Below are 20,609 nucleotides of genomic sequence, written 5' to 3' on the forward strand. Positions count from 1 at the left end.
CTTCCCAAGATGTCAAATTTCTGTCTCAGACTGCAGAAACGAGAGGGTGAAGCCCTTGGCATGCAACAATACATGCTCAACGGAAGCCTGCGCTAGACGAATATGTTTTTATCTGCATGCTTAACTGTTCCTATTAATTTCCATAGGCCCTGAGGGCACTCAGAATTCTGTCCAGATAGGAAACCACTGAACTAAATCATATGCAATATGCATACAGTGGTACCTTGGGTTAAGAACTTAATTCGTTCCCGAGGTCCGTTCTTAACCTGAAACTGTTCTTAACCTGAGGTACCACTTTAGCTAATGGGGCCTCCCGCTGCCGCCGCACAATTTCTGTTCTCATCCTGAAGCAAAGTTCTTAACCCGAGGTACTATTTCTGGGTTAGTGGAGTCTGTAACCTGAAGCGTCTGTAACCTGAAGCATCTGTAACCTGAGGTACCACTGTACCCTGTTTCTAAAGCTCAGAAGACATCCTGTTGTCAGTAGCAGAGGCACGCTGCCGGCGGCAATGCGCTCCCCCTGCCCCCCTCTTCCTCCCCCAGTGCCTGTTGTATCTTACTATATTGGGAAATGGAAACACTGGGCTAGGCTTTTTTCCTGTTCCTCTGCAGCTTCTTTATCCATCTATACAGTGCTTTTTTCTGTGGGGACGCAGGGGTACGCATACCCCTAAACATTTTGTGAATCTAAGTTTGGCCTCATTGAGGGGCAGTATTTCAATGTGAGTAGGAAAATGAAAGTACCCCTAAACATTTTTTTTAGGGGGAAAAAAAGCACTGCATCTTTATAACTGTCTTAGAAAGCCTTACAACAGCAACATACATACTGGTTCTGGAGCCTTGGGGTGCGGGAAACAGCACAGAGCATTATTCACTGGAATTGTGGATAGGAAGACTCCCTGGAAAAGACCCTGATGTTGGGAAGGATGGAGGGCACAAGGAGAAGGGGACGACAGAGGATGAGATGGTTGGACAGTGTTCTCGAAGCTACCAGCATGAGTTTGACCAAACTGCGGGAGGCAGTGGAAGACAGGAGTGCCTGGCGTGCTCTGGTCCATGGGGTCACGAAGAGTCAGACACGACTAAACGACTAAACAACAACAACACAGGCATGTGATCCTGCCAACCTAGCAGTTCGAAAGCACGTCAAAGTGCAAGTAGATAAATAGGTACCGCTCCGGCGGGAAGGTAAATGGCGTTTCCGTGCGTTGCTCTGGTTTGCCAGAAGCAGCTTAGTCATCCTGGCCACATGACCCGGAAGCTGTACGCCGGCTCCCTCGGCCAATAAAGCAAGATGAGTGCCGCAACCCCAGAGTCAGTCACGACTGTACCTAATGGTCAGGGGTCCCTTTACGTTTACCTTTTACAGGCATGTGACCGCAGTGTTTTGAAGAACTTTGTGTTACCAGATCAGTGGAATTGCAAGTCGCCCATGTTGGAGGGAAGTAGGTCAAGATAACTATTGCTGAATGCCATTTTTGCTGGCATTTATTCACTAATTTTCAAAGACGGTATATGAAAAGCCAGTGTCAATAATGCTAAAAACAGGTATAACCTACTATTTTTGCCAGAGAAAATTCCCCTTCAGTGTTAATTGAGCTAAATTGTAGCCAGTAATGTCCGCGCAATTGTCAGTCGCAAATGCTGCTACACTATCATAACGCAGCTGGCTTTTCCTAAGCTATATTCCCTATTACTCATGCCTGTTTTTCTGCAGTTCTCTTTACTTTAGTTTTTGGCAGCTTGTTTGGTGGGTGCTGCTATGTATTCCATTTATTGCAAGAATTCAGCAAGTTGCAAATGGCCTTCATCAATAGCACCTTCTTTAATCGCAGACCATTTTCACTCTGCCATCCTCAACATCCAAGGAAAAGACCAAAGTAAGCAAATTTTATGCTGCAGTGCTTTCTGGCACAGGGCCATTCGTCCAGTTCAGAAGTTGGCTGAAGTCTTCAATGCAAGCCTTTACTGTCTACAACTGGCTGAGAATGTAGAATACTGCAAATCTCACACAAGTGGTACAATACCTGGACTTGTAAGGTTAGGCATTGGGTAAGCCTTTGCAATGGGAGAGGAGGTTGTTGCCTCTGCCTGCCCCTCCTCAATAAGGGTATCCCATTAAAGGGATCTATGTGTGTGTATATTCTGTCCGAAGCCTGGGCATGGGCTAGGGCCATGCCACGACCCCATTAGGGACCCTGGGAGTGCCCTGATTTGATGTATATCAGGCTTCCTCAACCTCCGCCCTCCAGATGTTTTTGGCCTACAACTCCCATGATCCCTAGCTAGCAGGACCAATGGCCAGAGATGATGGGAGTCTCAAAACATCGGGAGGGCTGATGTTGAGGAAGCCTGATGTATATCATAGGGCTCCCCCTACCGGAGGTTTACCCTTAGGAGACTCCCTGCAGACGGGCAGGAGTCAGGATATAGTCTGGTTTCACTCAGTACCTAAGCCAAACCGCTCACATCTGTAACTAATAAAGTTGTGACCTATTTTTGCCCATTAACCTAAACCAGGGGTCAGAAAACTTTTTCAGCAGGGGGATGGTCCACTGTCCCTCAGACCATGTGAAGGGCCGGACTATATTTTGGGGAAAAAATAATGAACGAATTCCTATGCCCCACAAATAACCCAGAGATGCATTTTAAATAAAAGCACACATTCCACTCAAGTAAAATCACGCCAATTCCCAGATCATCCACGGGCCAGATTTAGAAGGTGATTGGGCCAGATCCGGCCCCCGGGCCTTAGTTTGCCTACCCATGACCTAAACTATCCATGTCCTTGTGTGTTCATTATAAGAGGGAACTACAGGGCATGGGGCCTTGTCATGCAATAGGTGCTCCACACAATGTGGCCCTGATTTTGCAGAGGTTACACCTTTACAGCACTTGGAAATGGCTAGAGATTAGGAACAAACCAAGTCTGGAAGAGCAGTGTTCAAAGAGGAAGCTTTTTATAGCTCTTCCTACCTAGGAGGGTCCAATTGGCAGCCTCGGTCGGTGAGGCCAGCTCAGACCCTGAGAACACCTTAGGGCCCACAGCAATTCTGTAATGCAGCCATCACATATAACCACATGGGGCATCCATACAAATTGTGGAAGGATCCCAGGTCTGCCCCAGTGACCCTCAACATCCGCACAAAGGTTGGGTGGCCATCTGTCCGACGATTCTTTAGCTGTGGTTTCTTTAGCTGTGACGGAACTAGATGGACATTGGGATAAGGTTACCAGGTTTTTTTTCAATGAATCCAGGGACACTTTTCAACTTCAATGGATTTTGTATGGGGACTGATTTGTAAATCTGGGGACTGTCCCCGGGAAACGGGGACGTCTGGTAACCTAACATTGGGATCCTTTCAAACTTAAGAGAACCAGTGTGGTGTAGTGGTTAAGAGCGGTAGTCTCGTAATCTGGTGAACCGGGTTCGCGTCTCCGCTCCTCCACATGCAGCTGCTGGGTGACCTTGGGCTAGTCACACTTCTCTGAAGTCTCTCAGCCCCACTCACCTCACAGAGTGTTTGCTGTGGGGGAGGAAGGGAAAGGAGAATGTTAGCCGCTTTGAGACTCCTTAAAGGGAGTGAAAGGCGGGATATCAAATCCAAACTCTTCTTCTTCTTCTTCTTAATTAATGGTTCTCAGTCCTCTTATACCACCATGTAGCATCACATTATCACACCACTATTTGAATGTACACAGGTGAAAACTGTCTCCATGCTCAAAGAAGAGAGAGAGTCGGAAACAGTCTATTCTTCTTTGCAGTCTTAGCAACGCTTTTTGTCGAAACATGATATTCAGTGTCTCTAAATAAGCATAGCTACGCTGACGTCAAACGGTACAGCTGAGCATTGGCTTTGCTTCTACTCTGAATAAGCATGGTGACTGAGAAGTCTTTCACATTGCCAAATTGAATTGTTTTGTTAAAAAGGGATTTCGGAGGGATTAGGCAGTCCGCAATTTTCCAAGTAGCTCTGTTGCCTCCTTTCTTTCTTTTTTAATTACATATGAAAGATCACATATAGAAGGTTACAATAAAAAACATCACAGCACCAGCACTTTCCTTTAATGTTAGCTGCTCTAATAGAAAAGAAAGTTCCCAAGGGCTGATTGCAGCTGGCCATTGATTCTGTGTAGGTTCACCCTATCTGTACTTAAAAACAGTCATGCAGCAGGAAGAATTGCCGCCGTTTTTCCATAAGTTAAATGTACAACCACTTCCTCTGAATAACTAATCTAACTGGAAAGACACAGAGCTCACCTGGAACAGATAAGACTGCTTCCAAAAGCTACATATACCAGGTGAACCTTGTGTTCACTGCCCACCACTGGTAGTTACTATAACTCACAGAAGTGAGCTAAGCAAAATTACAGATTATTTATTTATAATAAAAGAAATATCAGAATAAATGTAAGAAAATGAGTAAAAAAGGAGAGCTTGTACTGATTTCTTACACAGAAGCCCCGGGTCAAGCAACTTCTCAGAATTCAGGCTAGAATATTTTGCCACTGGGAAAAACATATTCCCTTTTTTGCCCATTTCTGCCATGTGCATCTGTTAAATAATATACCGTATTTTTCGCTCTATAGGATGCACTTTTCCCCCTCCAAAAATTAAGGGGAAATGTGTGTGTGTCCTATAGAGCGAATGCAGCCTGCGTGGCTAAACCCAAAGCCAGAACAGGGAGACGGAGCGCTGTGGAGCACTCCGTCTCGCTGTTCTAGCTTGGGGATGGCTGCGCGCACAGCCTCTCCAGGGCAGCAGGGTGCCTTCACTCCGCTGTCCTGCAGAGGCTAGAAAGGCTGTTCCCAAGCCAGAACAGTGAGATGGAGCGCTCCGTCTTGCTGTTCTAGCTTGGGGATGGCTGTGCACCTTGTTTTAGAGGGGGAGAACAAGAAAAAAAATTCCCCTGTTCTCCCCCTCCTATGGTCTGGTGCGTCCTATAGAGCGAAAAATACGGTAATGGCATCACTAGCAGTAAGAGACACAGCTACTCACTCTCTCTCCCTCACACAAACCATTTTATGAATTCTAAACAGAGCCGTCTTTCCCATTGGGCTTCCTGGCGCGTTGCACCAGGGCGCCGGCCTCCCGTGGCGCCCCAGCGAGTGGGTGAGCTGAACGGCTTTTCCGGTGCTGGCGACCTCCCCTTTCCCTGCACACCCGCCAGCTGCGTCCTGTCAACCATATGACTGGCGGACATGCAGCTTCCTTCCCAAGCCTCCGCTGGAGGAGAGTGATCCCCGCAGAGGCTTGGGGAAAGGTCGACAGCTCTGGGAAACGGGGGATGGGGTGCCAGAGGGATCATTGCACCACAGTGCCAGATATGCTTAAGATGGCCCTGATCCTAAAAGGGGTATTTGTGCCTTTGTGTTGACTTGCTGTGCCACCAAAAAAAGGGGAGGTGCCCATCTAGTTTTGCTCCTAAATTCAAAGAGCAGTGAGGCTTAAGCATTCATCTAGCTGCACAGTGGTACCTCAGGTTAAGAACTAAATTCATTCTGGAGGTCCGTTCTTAACCTGAAACCGTTCTTAACCTGAGGTAGCACTTTAGCTAATGGGGCCTCCTGCTGCCGCCACGTGATTTCTGCTCTCATCCTGAAGCAAAGTTCTTAACCCAAGGTACTGTTTCTGGGTTAGCGGAGTCTGTAACCTGAAGCGTCTGTAACCGGAGGTACCACTGTATTTAAAGGGGTGTGTGCAAACAGTAGCATAGTTGTCCCTCTGGGACAAGACTGTCTTCTTATGCATGATATGGGGAATAGGCTGTTGCATTACTGGTAGTGGAATTGTAGGCAGTGCCAGGAGAGACAAAATATGGAGGCTTCTGATTGTTCCAAAAGGCAGATAGCTAATTTGTTCTGAATAAATATGTTATGCACTTCAAGTTCAGATAACTCTAATCACTTGAGCATCATTGCTGATTCGGTGAATCTATGTAGCCTTCCTGGCCCGGAAAAGTAGCAACCAAATCAATTGCCAGCCGTTTCGTTCAACATGTACTTCTAAACCTTGGACAAGAGGGGAAAGCCAAAAACTGTGATACGAATTTTGATGTTGTTTGATTAACTCTAGAGATGGATCAGAAATTTGTATGCCATAGGTATGACCAAACGAATGTGTAGAAGCTCATTATGTCTAAGCCGGAGTTCATTGCTCTACTCTAAGTCAGCATGTAAAATGGAAGCGCTGCTGTCTCTTCGTGAATGCTTTGCTAACACATAAAGTGCTGGGTTTACTGGGAAGGTAAGAGAAATCATGCGGCTGTTCTAATCCCAGGAGGATGCTGGAATCAGGCTGCTGCATATATTAACCCTAACTATTTGAAATGAAAGAGTGTGCACAGTCAGTTTGCCTCCCTAATCCAACAGCTAGTGTTTTGGATTTTAAAAACAATAATCTATTTTTAAAAACAAAAAACCTCATGTGGCATCTACTTGGCTGATGGAAAAGGGTTTTTTTCTCTGTCTCTTCCCTGTCAATATCCTCCTGCTGGCACAGTAGAGGGGTGTTTCTCCCCACCCCTCCTCTGCAAAGATGACTCAGGAATTTGCTCCCAAAGGGAGGGAAGGGAAGGGGGGCCATGTAATGGCCACTGGCCAAGAGAGGACCTTCCGGAGGCGGCGCCAACGGCAATGGCGGTCTCCTTCTAGCTCGGAGGGAGAAGCTCCGCGGAAATCGGGTCTGTCCACTACGGCGAAGCGGAGACCCTCGTGAAAATCACAGGCAGGAGAAGCCTGTGACCGTGGGACTCGGTGGGCACCTGCAGCGCCCCCCGGATTAGCGAAGGGTCCCCGTAAGGGGCTCCGGAGCGCAACGGGAGTTTGGCGCGGTGCTGAGAGTCGATCGCTTTTTCCGTGGGGTGAAGCTGCACAGCTGTTGCCGGAGAACGCTGACCTTTTTCCTGTGACAATTCGGCTGCTAAACAACTACCTGTGAGTAGGTGAAGCTTAAGAATTGGGATTTAAAGGAGAAAAAAAAGGATTAATTTGGCACTGAAGCGGGAAGGTGTAAACAGGAAGTCCGCCTTTCCGTTTTCTGTACACAGTTCAAAGCAAAGACTCTTTAAGCTAAAGACCTAGAGAGCGGTGTTTTAAAAGCTCCAAATCCGAACATCAAAGTAAAAGAACTCCCCCCCCCCAGGCTATTGGAGAGGGGGGGGAAGAGGTAAAAGTGACTTTTTTACTTCTGGAAAAAATAGAGACAATTATCTAACTCCTGGGAACGGACTGCCAGGTCCACTAGAATTGTTGCACTGAGAGTCGCACTATTTATAGACAATGTAACTTTTTAATGGTTAACTCTGCAAAGGAGATACTTGTTGAAGGTCTTCTCTGGACTTGAAACTGTTGCTTGTTCTCTTGAGGGGGACTTAGGAAAGTTGGAAAAGATTCTTTATTGTAACTTTAATGACTGCTACAGTGTCCCCCTAGAGGAACATTGAAACTGCACACCCAGCTGGGGGATTTTTCCATTCTTGACTCTGGGGATTTTCCACGGTAAGACTTGACCGTGGGATCGACCTTGATTCATAGACAAAAGTGTGATGACTGAAAGGACAACAAGATCGGGCAAGGCTAGAGTGCAGCAGCCCAGCACAGTTTCCCAGCAACGTAGATCATCTGTTCCCGGCCCTCCTGTGACACAGGGGGAAGATTTTGCACAAGCTGGGTCAAAAGGAAAAGATGGCAGACTACCAAAAACTTTTTTTGAATTGACTGACAATATGGACTTGATTGACATCTGGAGAACTAAGAACCCCCTTGGAAGAGAGGGAACATTCTTCTCTGAAGCCAAAATGACATGGACAAGAATTGACCAAATATGGATAACTAGAGGACTGGCACCTAAGACTCGAAAAGTGGAAATTTGCCCAAAAACTTGCTCCGACCATAATGCGGTGAAGATGGAGATGAAACTAACACCAATCGGTTCCTTCAGATGGAGGACGAATGACACCTTATTTAGAGAAAAAGAGGTTACCAAGAAGGCCCAAAAAATCTTGAGAGATTACTTTGAGATAAATTTGAATACCACGGTTGAAAAAAGAGTAATCTGGGACGCAAGCAAAGCGGTCATGAGAGGGTTTCTGATTCAACAGAACGCAATAAAGAAGAGAATTCAAAATGAGAAAAAAGATAAAATCTTGGAAAAAATAAAAGAAGGAGAGAAGAAATTAAGAGCGAAAACCAAAGTCGCAAGAGATTCTGAGAGAAATAAAGCTATATCAAGTACAATATATGAAAATGATAAATCAGGAAGTAGAATGGAAAATTAAGCAGATGAGACAAAAGACATTTGAATCGGCTAATAAATGCGGGAAACTGCTAGCTTGGCAGATGAAAAAAAGACAAAAATTAAACACTATCACAAATCTGGATGTGGAAGGAAAGAACATACAGAATCCATTGGAGATTAGAAAGTGCTTCCAAAGATATTTTAAACAACTATATACACAAGGGCCACAGAAAGAGACTGATCTAGACCAATTTTTAAGAACAAATGGATTACAAAAAATCTCTCAAGAAAATAAGATAATGTTGAACCACAAAATTACAGAACAGGAGGTAGAAGGTGCCATTCAGAACATGCAGTTGGGTAAATCTCCAGGGCCGGATGGTCTAACCTCCAAATACTATAGATCTTTGAAAGACTGGTTAATTCAGCCACTAAAGGAGGTCTGTAATGAAATTTTGGAGGGGGAAAAAGCGCCAGAGTCGTGGAAGGAAGCTTACATTACACTTATACCGAAAACTGAGTCTGAAAAGACACAACTCAAGAACTACCGCCCCATATCCCTGCTTAATGTGGATTACAAAATTTTTGCTGATATCTTGGCTAACAGATTAAAAAAGGTATTAGTTGAAGAGATACATAAAGATCAAGCCGGCTTTCTCCCAGGTAGACATTTGTCTGACAATACGAGGAATATAATTAACATTTTGGAGAAGCTGCAAGTGAACATCAATACCAAAGCAGTTTTAATTTTTATAGATGCGGAAAAAGCCTTTGATAATATTTCTTGGAATTTTATGAAGAAAAATCTTCAGGGAATGGGGGTGGGCCAAGGGTTTGAAAATGGTATAAGTGCAATTTACTCAGAACAAAAGGCTAAGTTAATAGTCAATAATGTGATGACAGAGGAATTTAAGATAGAGAAAGGGACACGACAAGGCTGCCCAATTTCCCCATTGCTATTTATTTCGGTCCTGGAGGTTTTGCTAAATATGATTAGAAGGGACCGTCTGATTAAAGGTATCCAGGTCGGAGCCAAACAATACAAATTGAAGGCTTTTGCAGATGACCTAGTTTTGACGTTACAGGAGCCAGAATCTAGTACGAAAAGAGTATTAGAACTGATTCAAGAATTTGGTCATGTGGCAGGATTTAAGCTGAACAAGTCAAAAACTAAAGTTCTTGAGAAAAATTTAACACCGATTGAGAAAGAGAGGTTTCAGAAGGAGACAGGTTTAACATTAGTTAAGAAAGTAAAATATCTGGGGGTTAATATGACTGCTAAGAACTTAAATTTATTTAAAGATAACTATGAGAAATGTTGGACAGAAGTGAAAAAAGACTTAGAAATATGGTCAAATTTGAAGCTTTCCTTGTTGGGTCGAATTGCTGTTATAAAGATGAATGTATTGCCAAAAATGTTATTTCTGTTTCAATCATTGCAAATTTTGGACAAGATGGACTGTTTCAAGAAGTGGCAGAGAGACATTTCTAGATTTGTCTGGCAGGGCAAGAAGCCCAGAATAAAATTTAAAATATTAACTGACGCAAAGGAAAGAGGCGGATTTGCCCTGCCAGACCTTAAACTTTACTATGAATCAGCAGCATTCTGCTGGTTGAAAGACTGGCTGCTTCTTGAGAACACAGACATTTTGGACCTAGAAGGTTTTAACAACGTTTTTGGATGGCATGCATATTTGTGGTACAACAAGGTTAAAGCACATAAAGCATTTAAAAACCATATTGTAAGGAAAGCATTGTTCAATGTCTGGATAAGATACAAAGATTTACTGGAAAATAAAACCCCAAGGTGGTTGTCACCAATGGAAGCGAAGGCTCAGAAAAAGCTCAATATGGAGGCCAAATGGCCGAAATATTGGGAAATATTGGAACAAGAAGGAGACAAATTGAAATTGCAGAGTTTTGAGAAATTAAAAGATAAAGTGCGAGACTGGCTTCATTATTATCAAATAAGAGAGGCCTATAATTTGGATAAAAAAATTGGCTTCCAGGTGGAAAAATCAAAATTGGAAACAGAACTGTTAGATCCCAAAACTAAGATACTTTCAAGAATGTATAACTTGCTGTTAAAATGGAATACGCAGGATGAAACGGTTAAATCTGCTATGATCAAATGGGCACAAGATATTGGTCATAACATTATGTTTGCTGACTGGGAACAGTTGTGGACCACCGGTATGAAATTTACGGCATGTAATGCCTTAAGAGAGAATATTATGAAAATGATATACAGGTGGTACATGATACCAGTCAAGCTTGCAAAAATATATCATTTGCCCGATAACAAGTGTTGGAAATGTAAAGAAAATGAAGGTACATTCTTTCATCTTTGGTGGACGTGCCCAAAGATTAAGGCTTTCTGGGAGATGATCTATAATGAAATGAAAAAGGTATTTAAATATACCTTCCTGAAGAAACCAGAGGCCTTTCTCCTGGGCATAGTCGGCCAATTGGTGCCAAAGAAGGATAGAACTTTCTTCATGTATGCAACAACAGCAGCAAGAATACTTATTGTAAAGTATTGGAAGATACAAGAGTTACCCACCCTGGAAGAGTGGCAGATGAAGGTGATGGACTATATGGAATTGGCGGAAATGACTGGCAGAATCCGAGACCTGGGAGAAGAGTTGGTGGAAGAAGATTGGAAGAAATTTAAAGACTATCTGCAGAAACACTGTAAAATTAATGAATGTTAAAATGTTGTTGGATTGAAAATAAGTGGTATTAGCAACAAAGTTAATAAGAATATGCAAAAATGAATTGATAATGGATGAAAATATAGAGTTATAATATGTTAAGTTACAGAGTTAAGATAAACGAAAGAGGGTAAGGATTTGCTGATTTGATTATTTAAATGGGAATACAAAAAGGGGAGGTGTGAGGAGGTCAAGGAAACAAGCTAATGAGTTTAAAGTTATAAAAAACGGATTTGTTTTTAATTCTTTTTTATCTACTCGTTTTTTGTATTTTGTATTTTTATTTTCCTTTTTCTTTTTTATGTATTTTTGTATGTTTTCTTTTTTTTATCTCTTTCTTTCCATATGTTTTCTTTGTATTTTGTAAACCTATGTCTTTGTAAAATCTCAATAAATATTTTATAAAAAAAAGAGAGAGAGAGGACCTTTGAGCAGGGGTGTATTACCCATAGAGGCGCAGGGCGCCAGGGCGCCAGGTTCTGGAGGGCACCAGGGAAGAGGCAGAGGCTGGACGCGGCACCTCCCAGCATCAGTTCACCTCCCTCGCCCGCCTCCACCGTGCCGTGCTGAAGCAGCGCTGCATCCGGAGCCTCCGTCTGCCAAGGCCACCACAGCACGAAGCAGCCAGCTGGGCCGGGAGGCATCGCGTCTAGCCTCCGCCTCTTCCCCGCTGGAGGAGCCGCCCTCCAGCCGTTGCCCGCCTCCTCTAGCCCTGCCGACAGTGCCATTCTCCCTAAAAAATATCTGGGAAATTGGGGCGCACGCCAGAGGGAGCTTTCCACCACAGTGCCGGATATGCTTAAGATGGCCCTGCCTTTGAGCCAGGCTTTATAAGCCTGCCCTTACCCAAGTTTGGGCATCCTTTGATGCACTTTGGTTTTCTACTAGTTGCTGGTCTGGTGGGGTTAAATAGGATACTTTTTCGGGGCAGAAATTCTTTGATTGGCCTTAGAGTCCCTCCTTTGTTGCCTACTCCACATTGCTGGATGAATTAGATTTGTGAGAAATTGCAGTCAAATCTAACTATGCATGAGTGCTAGTTAATGCATGAAGGGGTTAAGGCCGCAGAGTTGTGTTCCTAGACTCCGGTCATAGTGAAGCTGCTTCTCTTCCTTTCCTCACTCTCTCTTCACAACATGTAACTAACAAGGAAGGAAATGTCTCAGATGCATGTTTGGAACTGTCTTTCTGTATATTATACCAAAGAGTATTCTACCTGAGTAGATGCTGCATGGAATAACACATGAATCAGACATTTGGATTTTGTAAGTAAAGCTTCTTTTGTGGTCTGTTTAAACTTACTCAACGGTGTGGTCTGTTCATTGATCAGTGGAAACAGTTGGTCCTGGCAAGTATTAACCACCCTCAACTCCAACTTGATAATTGTCACCTGCCCAGATTTTAACTTGTCTGAATTAATTTTAAGATGCATTTTAATTCATTGATGTCTGTTTGTATGCATATTCTGTTGTTTTTATGATGTTAGCCACTCTGAGCCTGGCCTCAGCCGGGGAGGGCGGGATGCAAATAAAAATTGTTGTTGTTGTTGTTGTTGTTGTTGTTGTTGTTGTTGTTGTTATTAATTGCCAGATGAGTTGAGAGAGCGGCAAGCACTTTAAGCGGACTAAACAGGATATGAAAAGGAGTCTAACAACATATATTCCCACGCTGTACAGCTTAACTGTGGCTGTTGTAAACTCTGCTGGGGGCTGTCTCCCACTGGAGAGTGTCTTAAGCCCCATTTTTTGAATCCAAATGTTCAGCTGATTCTTTCGCCAATTACCCACACATGGGTTATGGGTCTCGTTTTTCCTCACACATTCAGGAGTGCCAGTTACTAAAATCATCACCTGCTCAGACTTTATGAATTTGGTTAAATCAGCTTGTAATTCCTCTCCTTGTTATATTAATAACTTTTTACCCAGTGTGTCTTCTCTGTGGGTGTATTGACAATAGCTGATTGGTAGGATTATAGCTCTTTAGAAGAAGAAGAAGAGGAGTTTGGATTTGATATCCCGCTTTATCACTACCCGAAGGAGTCTCAAAGTGGCTAACAATCTCTTTTCCCTTCCTCCCCCACAACAAACACTCTGTGAGGTGAGTGGGGCTGAGAGACTTCAGAGAAGTGTGACTAGCCCAAGGTCACCCAGCAGCTGCATGTGGAGGAGCGGAGACGCAAACTCAGTTCCCCAGATTACGAGATTACTGCTCTTAACCACTACACCACACTGGCTCCCAGTATAAGGGGACTCCTTATGTGTAACCACAACTGCTAACTTTGATTGATGTGCAAAACATTCCTCTGCTGCCTTTATGTAACCAACTATTATGAACTTGGGATGGTGGGTATGCACCATGGCAACTGCAGATAGTAGTGGCTATGGTGCAAGTCCCATGTCCTTCTATGGCTCAATCTCTGTAACAGCCTACATCCATAAAGCAACCGCTTCGTATCCTGCCCATTTCTGATGCCATACATAAAGCTTATCACACACACACTTGGTGGGCCTAGGGAAAAGTGCAAGTTTGGGTCAATTGCCATTTTCCTCTTAGAAACCTAAGTGGTACATTTCACCTTATGGCCATGTGCTAATGATATCTTAGTAATCTTGCTTTTCATAATTTCTGTTTTCTCCGCAGAAAATTATTAGGAGTTTCTAATAGTAATTGGCCATAAAAGCTTTAAATGTCATCTCCAATGTTTGGCATTTTGTGCATTGAATGCTTTACTACCACAGTTCAATCCAGATCACGACTGAAATGGCAGGACTCAGAGGGAAGCAACATTACCTGCCCACCACGAGAAAATAGCCCCTAACCAGCAATAAACTGTGACAGACAAATAAAGCTTAACAGCCACCACTTCACAGACAAATCTGTTCTCTGAAAAAATCAAAATGCAAAATTTGCTATCACAGTTGAGGATATTAGAGGCAAAAAAAAAAAATTCTATTCCACCTGCACTGTTTCCATTCCACTGCAGCTGGTCTTCACTGACCACTATGGCAAAATTACATAAGTTAATGTCATTTGTAAATTGTGTTCCCTTTATGTCATTCCACCCTATTCATTTCAGTGTAAAGGAAACACAGTGGAATTGCTGGGGCTGTAGCCAGTTACATATTACTTGCAGACTGAAAGCAACAAAAGGTCTTGTCATCTGGGCAACCCAGGACCTTCAGAGAGATCACTTTGGTCTGCTAATGCAGCAAAAACAATGCGGGAGGCAGCAGTTACGAGTTACTGATCTCTGCATCCACAATAGGCACTGTGATTCTCCAGTGGTTTGACTTCACCCCCAGAGGCGCACTCCATTGTCTTTCAAGACTGATGGATGCTAACAACAATGGCAGGTGTATCCTGCCCATCAGTTCTACAGTACACCCACTTCCCCTCTTTATTCTGGCGATTCCCCCATTGTATGATGGAGAGCGGAATTGTGTGGCTGGCTATTATGATCTCTGGCAGGCGAGCAGCCTGATAAAGCAGCAAAGACCCTCCGTCAGTTTTATACAAGTTTATTTAAAAGAAAAACACATTCAGAGCATGACAATCTGCCTGCTCTCATTAATCTAGTTGCTCAGTCTGACTCATCATTCCTCCCCAAGCAGGAAGAACACCTTTCATCTCCTTCCCTTCCGTTGCTCTCAGAGCCTCTCTAATCTCCTAGTTTTAGGACTGTGGGACTGAGCTACCTCTTCCTCAGAAGACTCAGCCTCTGACACCATCTTATCTGCTGGTTGCCTGGCAATGCCTTGGCCAACATCCAACTCTTCCTCCCCTTGGGAACTAACCGCTTCTTCCCTGGAAAGGAGGGGCCCTGGGCTGTTCTCTCTGAAATCAGACAGACCGCTCTCATCTCCAGAGTCAGCCTCTTCCTCACTCAGCTCAGTTTTCGAGGCTGACTCTCCCGGTGTGCGGGGGGGGGCACATTACTGACACTGGCCCCGCTTCTTCCATGCATTGGAAGACAAAGGCCTGAACTCAGCATAACCAGAGTTCTAAATTGCACAGGGAGCTCCCATGAATACAGCAGCTTTCCCCCTGCAAATGCTCATCCCCCAGTGCATGGAGGGTCTGGCCACAGAGGTGTGATGGATGGTAGCAAAGTCAGGCAAGGAGGCGTTATGGTTATGCTCACCAGGCCTGGCTCAGCCATGAGGTGGGGTGATGGAGGCCCCCATGGGAGCCCTGCCCACCCAGGCACCTCCGCCACCAGCAGAGAAGCGGCGCAGGCATTGGCACTGATTTCCAGCAAGATCTCATGAAATCTCGCTGAAATCTCATAAGATCTTACGGAGTGAGGGGAACTGAACACCAAATAGCACTGCTTTGGAGAAGAGAGACTCCAACTGTCAACAGAAGAGTCCTCTTCAGCGTGCCTTCAAAACAGTTTTGTGATTGGAGAACACACTGATGAAAGCCTTTGTAACATAACAAATCCCTGCTCCGTTGACAATATCTGCTGGACTCTTTCAGCCTCTCTCAAAGTAACTTCAACAACTTCTATTTAAATTTCACAATAACAAGATTTTGCATGCCACTTTTAGCCAATATAATCAAATGAAAAGCAATCGTTTAACTCACTGTTACCTCTGACACATCAAACCCTCAATTTATCAAAGATTTTCTTTCTTTCTCTTGGGTTGATGTGAAATATGCCACATGCAATTCAAATGGAGCATTTTTAAACATAATTGCAGCCTTTGTCAAGCCTAAAAGCATATCATCATTGAAGCGTTGTCAAATGATTTTTACCATACTACACTGCTTAAGTGCAGGCTTCCCAGTCAATGGATACGTACACATTACTGGTTCAAAAGGCAGCAAGGTTGTTTCATCTCCCTTGTGTCTCACGTTGTATTTGCATGTTGCTGTACACATCAGAGAGGGAACAGAGCTGTCTTCCGCCAGTGCACATTAACAGTTTGGTTTCCCCGTGCCTGCAGATTCCTCAAGCTGCCATCTGGGCATGTGCAACACCTCAGCTTCGCTGCAAAGTGAATGTGGCTTATTTTTTTCAAATTGGATGGAAGCTGGTTTAAGGGGAAACGCATCAATCAGCAGTGTTTTTCGCAAATGATGGAGTAGATATAGATTGCGACTAACACCATGTGTAAAAGGTAAAGGTAAAGGGACCCCTGACCATTAGGTTCAGTCGTGACCGACTCTGGGGTTGCGGCGCTCATCTCGCTTTATTGGCCAAGGGAGCCGGCATACAGCTTCCGGGTCATGTGGCCAGCATGACTAAGCCTCTTCTGGCAAACCAGAGCAGCACACGGAAATGCCGTTTACCTTCCCGCCAGAGCGGTACCTATTTATCTACTTGCACTTGACGTGCTTTCGAACTGCTAGTTTGGCAGGAGCTGGGACCGAGCAATGGGAGCTCACCCCGTCGCAGGGATTCGAACCGCCGACCTTCTGATCGGTAAGTCCTAGGCTCTATGGTTTAACCCACAGCGCCTCCTGTGTCCCTAACACCATGTGTACACAGCTTCAAATGCTATTGGCAAGAGCACACTGGAGCCAGAGTAAATGGTAATGTGTGCATAGCCTATGATATGACTGGGAAATACTGTGCACAGTTCTGTGCTAGAATTCCTGCTCCATGATTACAGTCATGGGATTTTTGTCTATCACATGACGGTGTATGTTTTGACTCCACTGAGTGGGAAGTGACGGAGACAGGATGTTTGTGTTACTGTGTTCCATGAGTGGGACTATTGTCCTTTGTTCTTTCTCTCTTTGCTGTCTGATGCTAGAGAGAGAGGGAGCCATGTTGCAGTGCTCCGTGTTTGTTTATATGTAAATAAAGTAGATTAGCCAAAATGCTGAGTTGCCAAGGTCTGTTTACGCAAGCTGCGCAAACTCTGCAGATCCCTAAGTGTGCCGATGTCTGTAGGCATCAATCGCTGTGATGTTCGGGCAGAAGAAAGCTTTTGAAGCTCCCGAATGAAAGACCAGGAGGGAGAGAACATGCCAGTTAGGCATGTGTCTCTGACAGGGTCCTACTCGAGTGTAGGACGAGCTCCTGACATTCTGGACATACCGTAATTCAGGCAACGGGCCACAGATCAATGGAAGAGCATGTGCTTTGCTTTGATAAGAGTCCCAGCATCTCCAATTTAAAAAGGATCAAATAATGAGAAAGACTCTGGAGAGCTGCTGCCAGTCCAGTCAGAGCAGACGATACTGTGCTAGATGGGGGGGGGGGTTGCATGAGGCTTGAGGGAAATTTGCAGAGATGGCTGTGGCAGGATGAGAAGGTGCTAGAAGGCCGAAGTGAGGAAGAAGAGCTTGTGGAAATGTGTGAAAGCTTGGGAACCATGGGTAGGCAAACTAAGACCCGGGGGCCGGATCCAGCCCGCGGACGGTCTGGGAATCAGCATGTTTTTACATGAGTAGAATGTGTCCTTTTATTTAACATGCATCTCTGGGTTCTTTGTGGGGCCTGCCTGGTGCTTTTACATGAGTAGAATGTGTGCTTTTACAGTGGTACCTCAGGTTATGTACTTAATTCGTTCCGGAGGTCTGTATTTAACCTGAAACTGTTCTTAACCTGAAGCACCACTTTAGCTAATGGGGCCTCCTGCTGCTGCCGTGCCGCCGGAGCACGATTTCTGTTCTCATCCTGAAGCAAAGTGCTTAACCTGAAGCACTATTTCTGGGTTAGTGGAGTGTGTAACCTGAAGCGTATGTAACCTGAAGCGTATGTAACCCGAGGTACCACTGTATTTAAAATGCATCTCTGGGTTATTTGTGGGGCATAGGAATTTGTTCTTTTTTTTTCTTTCCAAAATATAGTCCGGCCCCCCACAAGGTCTGAGGGACAGTGGACCGGCCCCCTGCTGAAAAGGTTTGCTGACCCCTGGTTTAGAGGAGTGAAGTGCTCAAGTGTCATCCAAGTCCCATAAAGAGGAGAATTATAAGAGGAACTCTTTGACTTCTTGCATGCTAGATACCACTGGGTGGCTCATAAATTCTTCAGCAAATTGAAATAAATGTTAATATAAGCATGTGTCCTCCTCATACATAGCTGATGAAAACTTGAGTCTGTTCAGTTTGAGTAAACATGAAGCTCTGCAGCTGTAATATGAAAGTGAATGCAACGAGCTCTCTGGTAATTCGGAGAGAATTTAAGAGTGGCCATCAAAATACATCTATGTTCTGTTGAAGATTTGTGGCTGCTAACAAAGTGTTTCTGTAGACTTCTGGTATTAAAGATATTTCCTGTCAAATGTGAAAATATTTGCTTGTTATGACAGCCAAGGCCACTTAGCATACTCTGAGGTAAAACATTAAAACTTAGGCAATTTGGTATAATAATAATAATAATAATAATAATAATAATAATAATAATAATAATAATAATATTCTAGATGGGGAATCAGTCCAACTTGATATATTACTATTATTATTTATTAAATGTGTATACCGTCCTATAACTGCAGGTCTCAGGGCAGTTCACAACGTAAAATCACAGTATAAAAATACAAAATACACAATAAAAAGAAAAAGAAAAACAACCCAATAATCCCCCCCTCCCAGCACATTTTAAGAGGGCATTTTCATATGTTTATCTTCCTATCTTAAAAGAATGACAATGCAGAGATACAAGGGCAACTAACATGATAAAGAGTCTGGAACACCTCAGCGAGAAAAGGGTAAGTACCTTTTAATTTTTCTTTTAAAGGACAACTAAGGGAGGGCATGCTCAAGGTTTATAGAATTATGCATGTTTCAGGGAAAGTGATACTATTCACCCCTGATACCAGAATCTGGGGACACTGGGTGAAATTTGTTGGCAGTAGCTAGGATAGACAGAAGAGAGTACTTTTTCACACAGTTGACATATTTGCCACAAGCTTGGGAATGCCACAGTTGCTTGCCATGTGATGCCATGGAGGAAATGTCTAGAAATGGCTGTTACCAATGCTGTCAAGCTTCAACTTTAGGACAAAGCTCCACCTCTACCCCACCCAGAGGCGGAGCTAGGTGCTCTGGCACCCAGAGCGGCGTGCACCCGGGGGCGGGGCTAGCATCCCAGAGGGCTGCCGCGCACGTCCCAGGGGGTACACCATCTGCAGCGTCCAGGGGATTGCACCCGGAGCAGACCGCACCCACCACACCCACCTTGCTCCGCCTCTGGCCGCACCTCAGTCAGATGAACAGCTGGGCCCACAAATGCATCCGGATTGCTCACTAGCTTTTTTAAAGGGAATGAAATAACTCACATAAAGAGGCAGATTTCCCCCAAAGACCATTGAGACCAGAGTCAAAAATTCCCCTAAATGCACCCACAGAACTCATGCCTCTCAAGAGCAGCTGTTGAGGGAAAACAATTGGGAAGGGCTGGTGAGGTTGGTTGGTTTCAGATACACCCCGCTTTGCATTTAAAAGTCCAAGGTGGTTAACCGTTCAAATAAAAGTCAAGGTCTTTGGGGAACTCTCTGGCTCGCCGCTGTTGGAAACAAGATGCTCAACCAGGTGAATCCTTGGCCTGTTTCATCAAGTCTCTTTCCAAGTTTCCATAACTGCAGGCATGGAGTTTGTTTTGTTTTATTTTCAGTGCTATACTAAGTTTGCACAGTTTTGCTCATGTCCTAATGCAGCTATAGCCATCCCAATAAATGTAATGCGATGTGCTGAAATCAGGAGGTAATTTCAGGGTAGAGTCTGAAATAGCTTGGCTCCGGTATCATAAACGCAAAGAGATATTTAACTTCTGCAATGTGTTTAAGAATGCAGGATGTTAGCGTGCATCCCCCTAGGAAAAGGGAAATTATCTAATAAAATAATGCAGACAGGCTATTGTTGACAATGATTCATCGACAGCTTGATTTATAATTCAGTTTTCAGGCAATTTATCAGATTAATATTAAAAAGAATGATACATTTCCTTACTTTTCTAATGCGCTTTGGGCTATTCGTTGCTTCTCCTTTTTTTCCCGTTCTTTGTGCTTCTTAACCCGAATCTCCCACATTCCTCTGATGGCCGCAAAGTCTAATATGATCACCTGATGCCCCATGTTGCTGACATTAAGATTCTCCTGCAATAACAATTTTATTAACATGGCATCATTATAAGGAAAAAGAAGCTGATGACTTAAAGAAAAGAAGATAATATAGTTAGGCATAGGGATACAATCCTTTCAGTCCTCCATTCAGATGAGGACATGACAATCAAACCAAAACAGAAAATTATTAGAGTTAGTATTTGCAATAGTTTTAATAATCCATATTCCTCTCTGTATTCATCACCTTCAGTCAGGGCTGTCTTTAGCATATGTGCTGCCGGGGTGCAAAGATACGCCCAGTGCCCCCAAATTTAGTTTAGCCGCCCCCAGATTTGGGGGGGGGGAGAACTCAAGGTTGTTGACCTTTCTGTGGGGAGGAAAATCACTCACCTGTAACGATGACGCAACAGAAATAACTGCTTTTATTTCCTGACTTGTCGGAAATATTTGATGCTATGGAGTAACAGAGCGACAGAGGAGAGGGGCTCCATTGCTTTTCACTGCCACCGATCAAGAGGGACCAGTATACAGTAGGTATACATTTGCCACCCCTCATAATACATTTGGCACCCCCCGTAAACGGCGCCTGGGTGCACCGCATCCCTTGCACCCCTGGGTAAAGACGGCCCTGCCTTCAGT

At 44.2% G+C, this 20,609-nt stretch overlaps 2 protein-coding genes across 5 annotated transcripts in view; one reads left to right on the forward strand and one right to left on the reverse strand.

The window, feature by feature from the left end:
* Positions 1-20,609, forward strand: part of LOC310745011 (cryptic protein-like) — a 290,490-nt gene that overhangs the window by 212,800 nt on the left and 57,081 nt on the right. The window contains exon 1 of one of the 3 annotated variants that reach the window (XM_083577214.1): positions 16,235-16,263. The exons of the other annotated variants lie outside the window; for them this stretch is intronic. The gene's annotated coding sequence lies outside the window, so the exon portion shown is untranslated. Of the gene's footprint in view, positions 1-16,234; positions 16,264-20,609 lie in introns of those variants that run through there. 3 annotated transcript variants of the gene reach the window in all.
* Positions 1-20,609, reverse strand: part of LRRC2 (leucine rich repeat containing 2) — an 84,510-nt gene that overhangs the window by 53,164 nt on the left and 10,737 nt on the right. For both annotated transcript variants that reach the window (XM_083577084.1, XM_083577083.1), the window contains exon 2: positions 19,858-20,003. In XM_083577084.1, coding sequence (XP_083433210.1) covers positions 19,858-19,982 — 125 coding nt within the window. In that variant the 5' untranslated portion in view covers positions 19,983-20,003. The remainder of the gene's footprint in view (positions 1-19,857; positions 20,004-20,609) is intronic.

This window comes from Podarcis filfolensis (assembly GCF_964270895.1).
Source record: "Podarcis filfolensis genome assembly, chromosome: 11".
Classification (NCBI taxonomy): Eukaryota; Metazoa; Chordata; class Lepidosauria; order Squamata; family Lacertidae; genus Podarcis; species Podarcis filfolensis.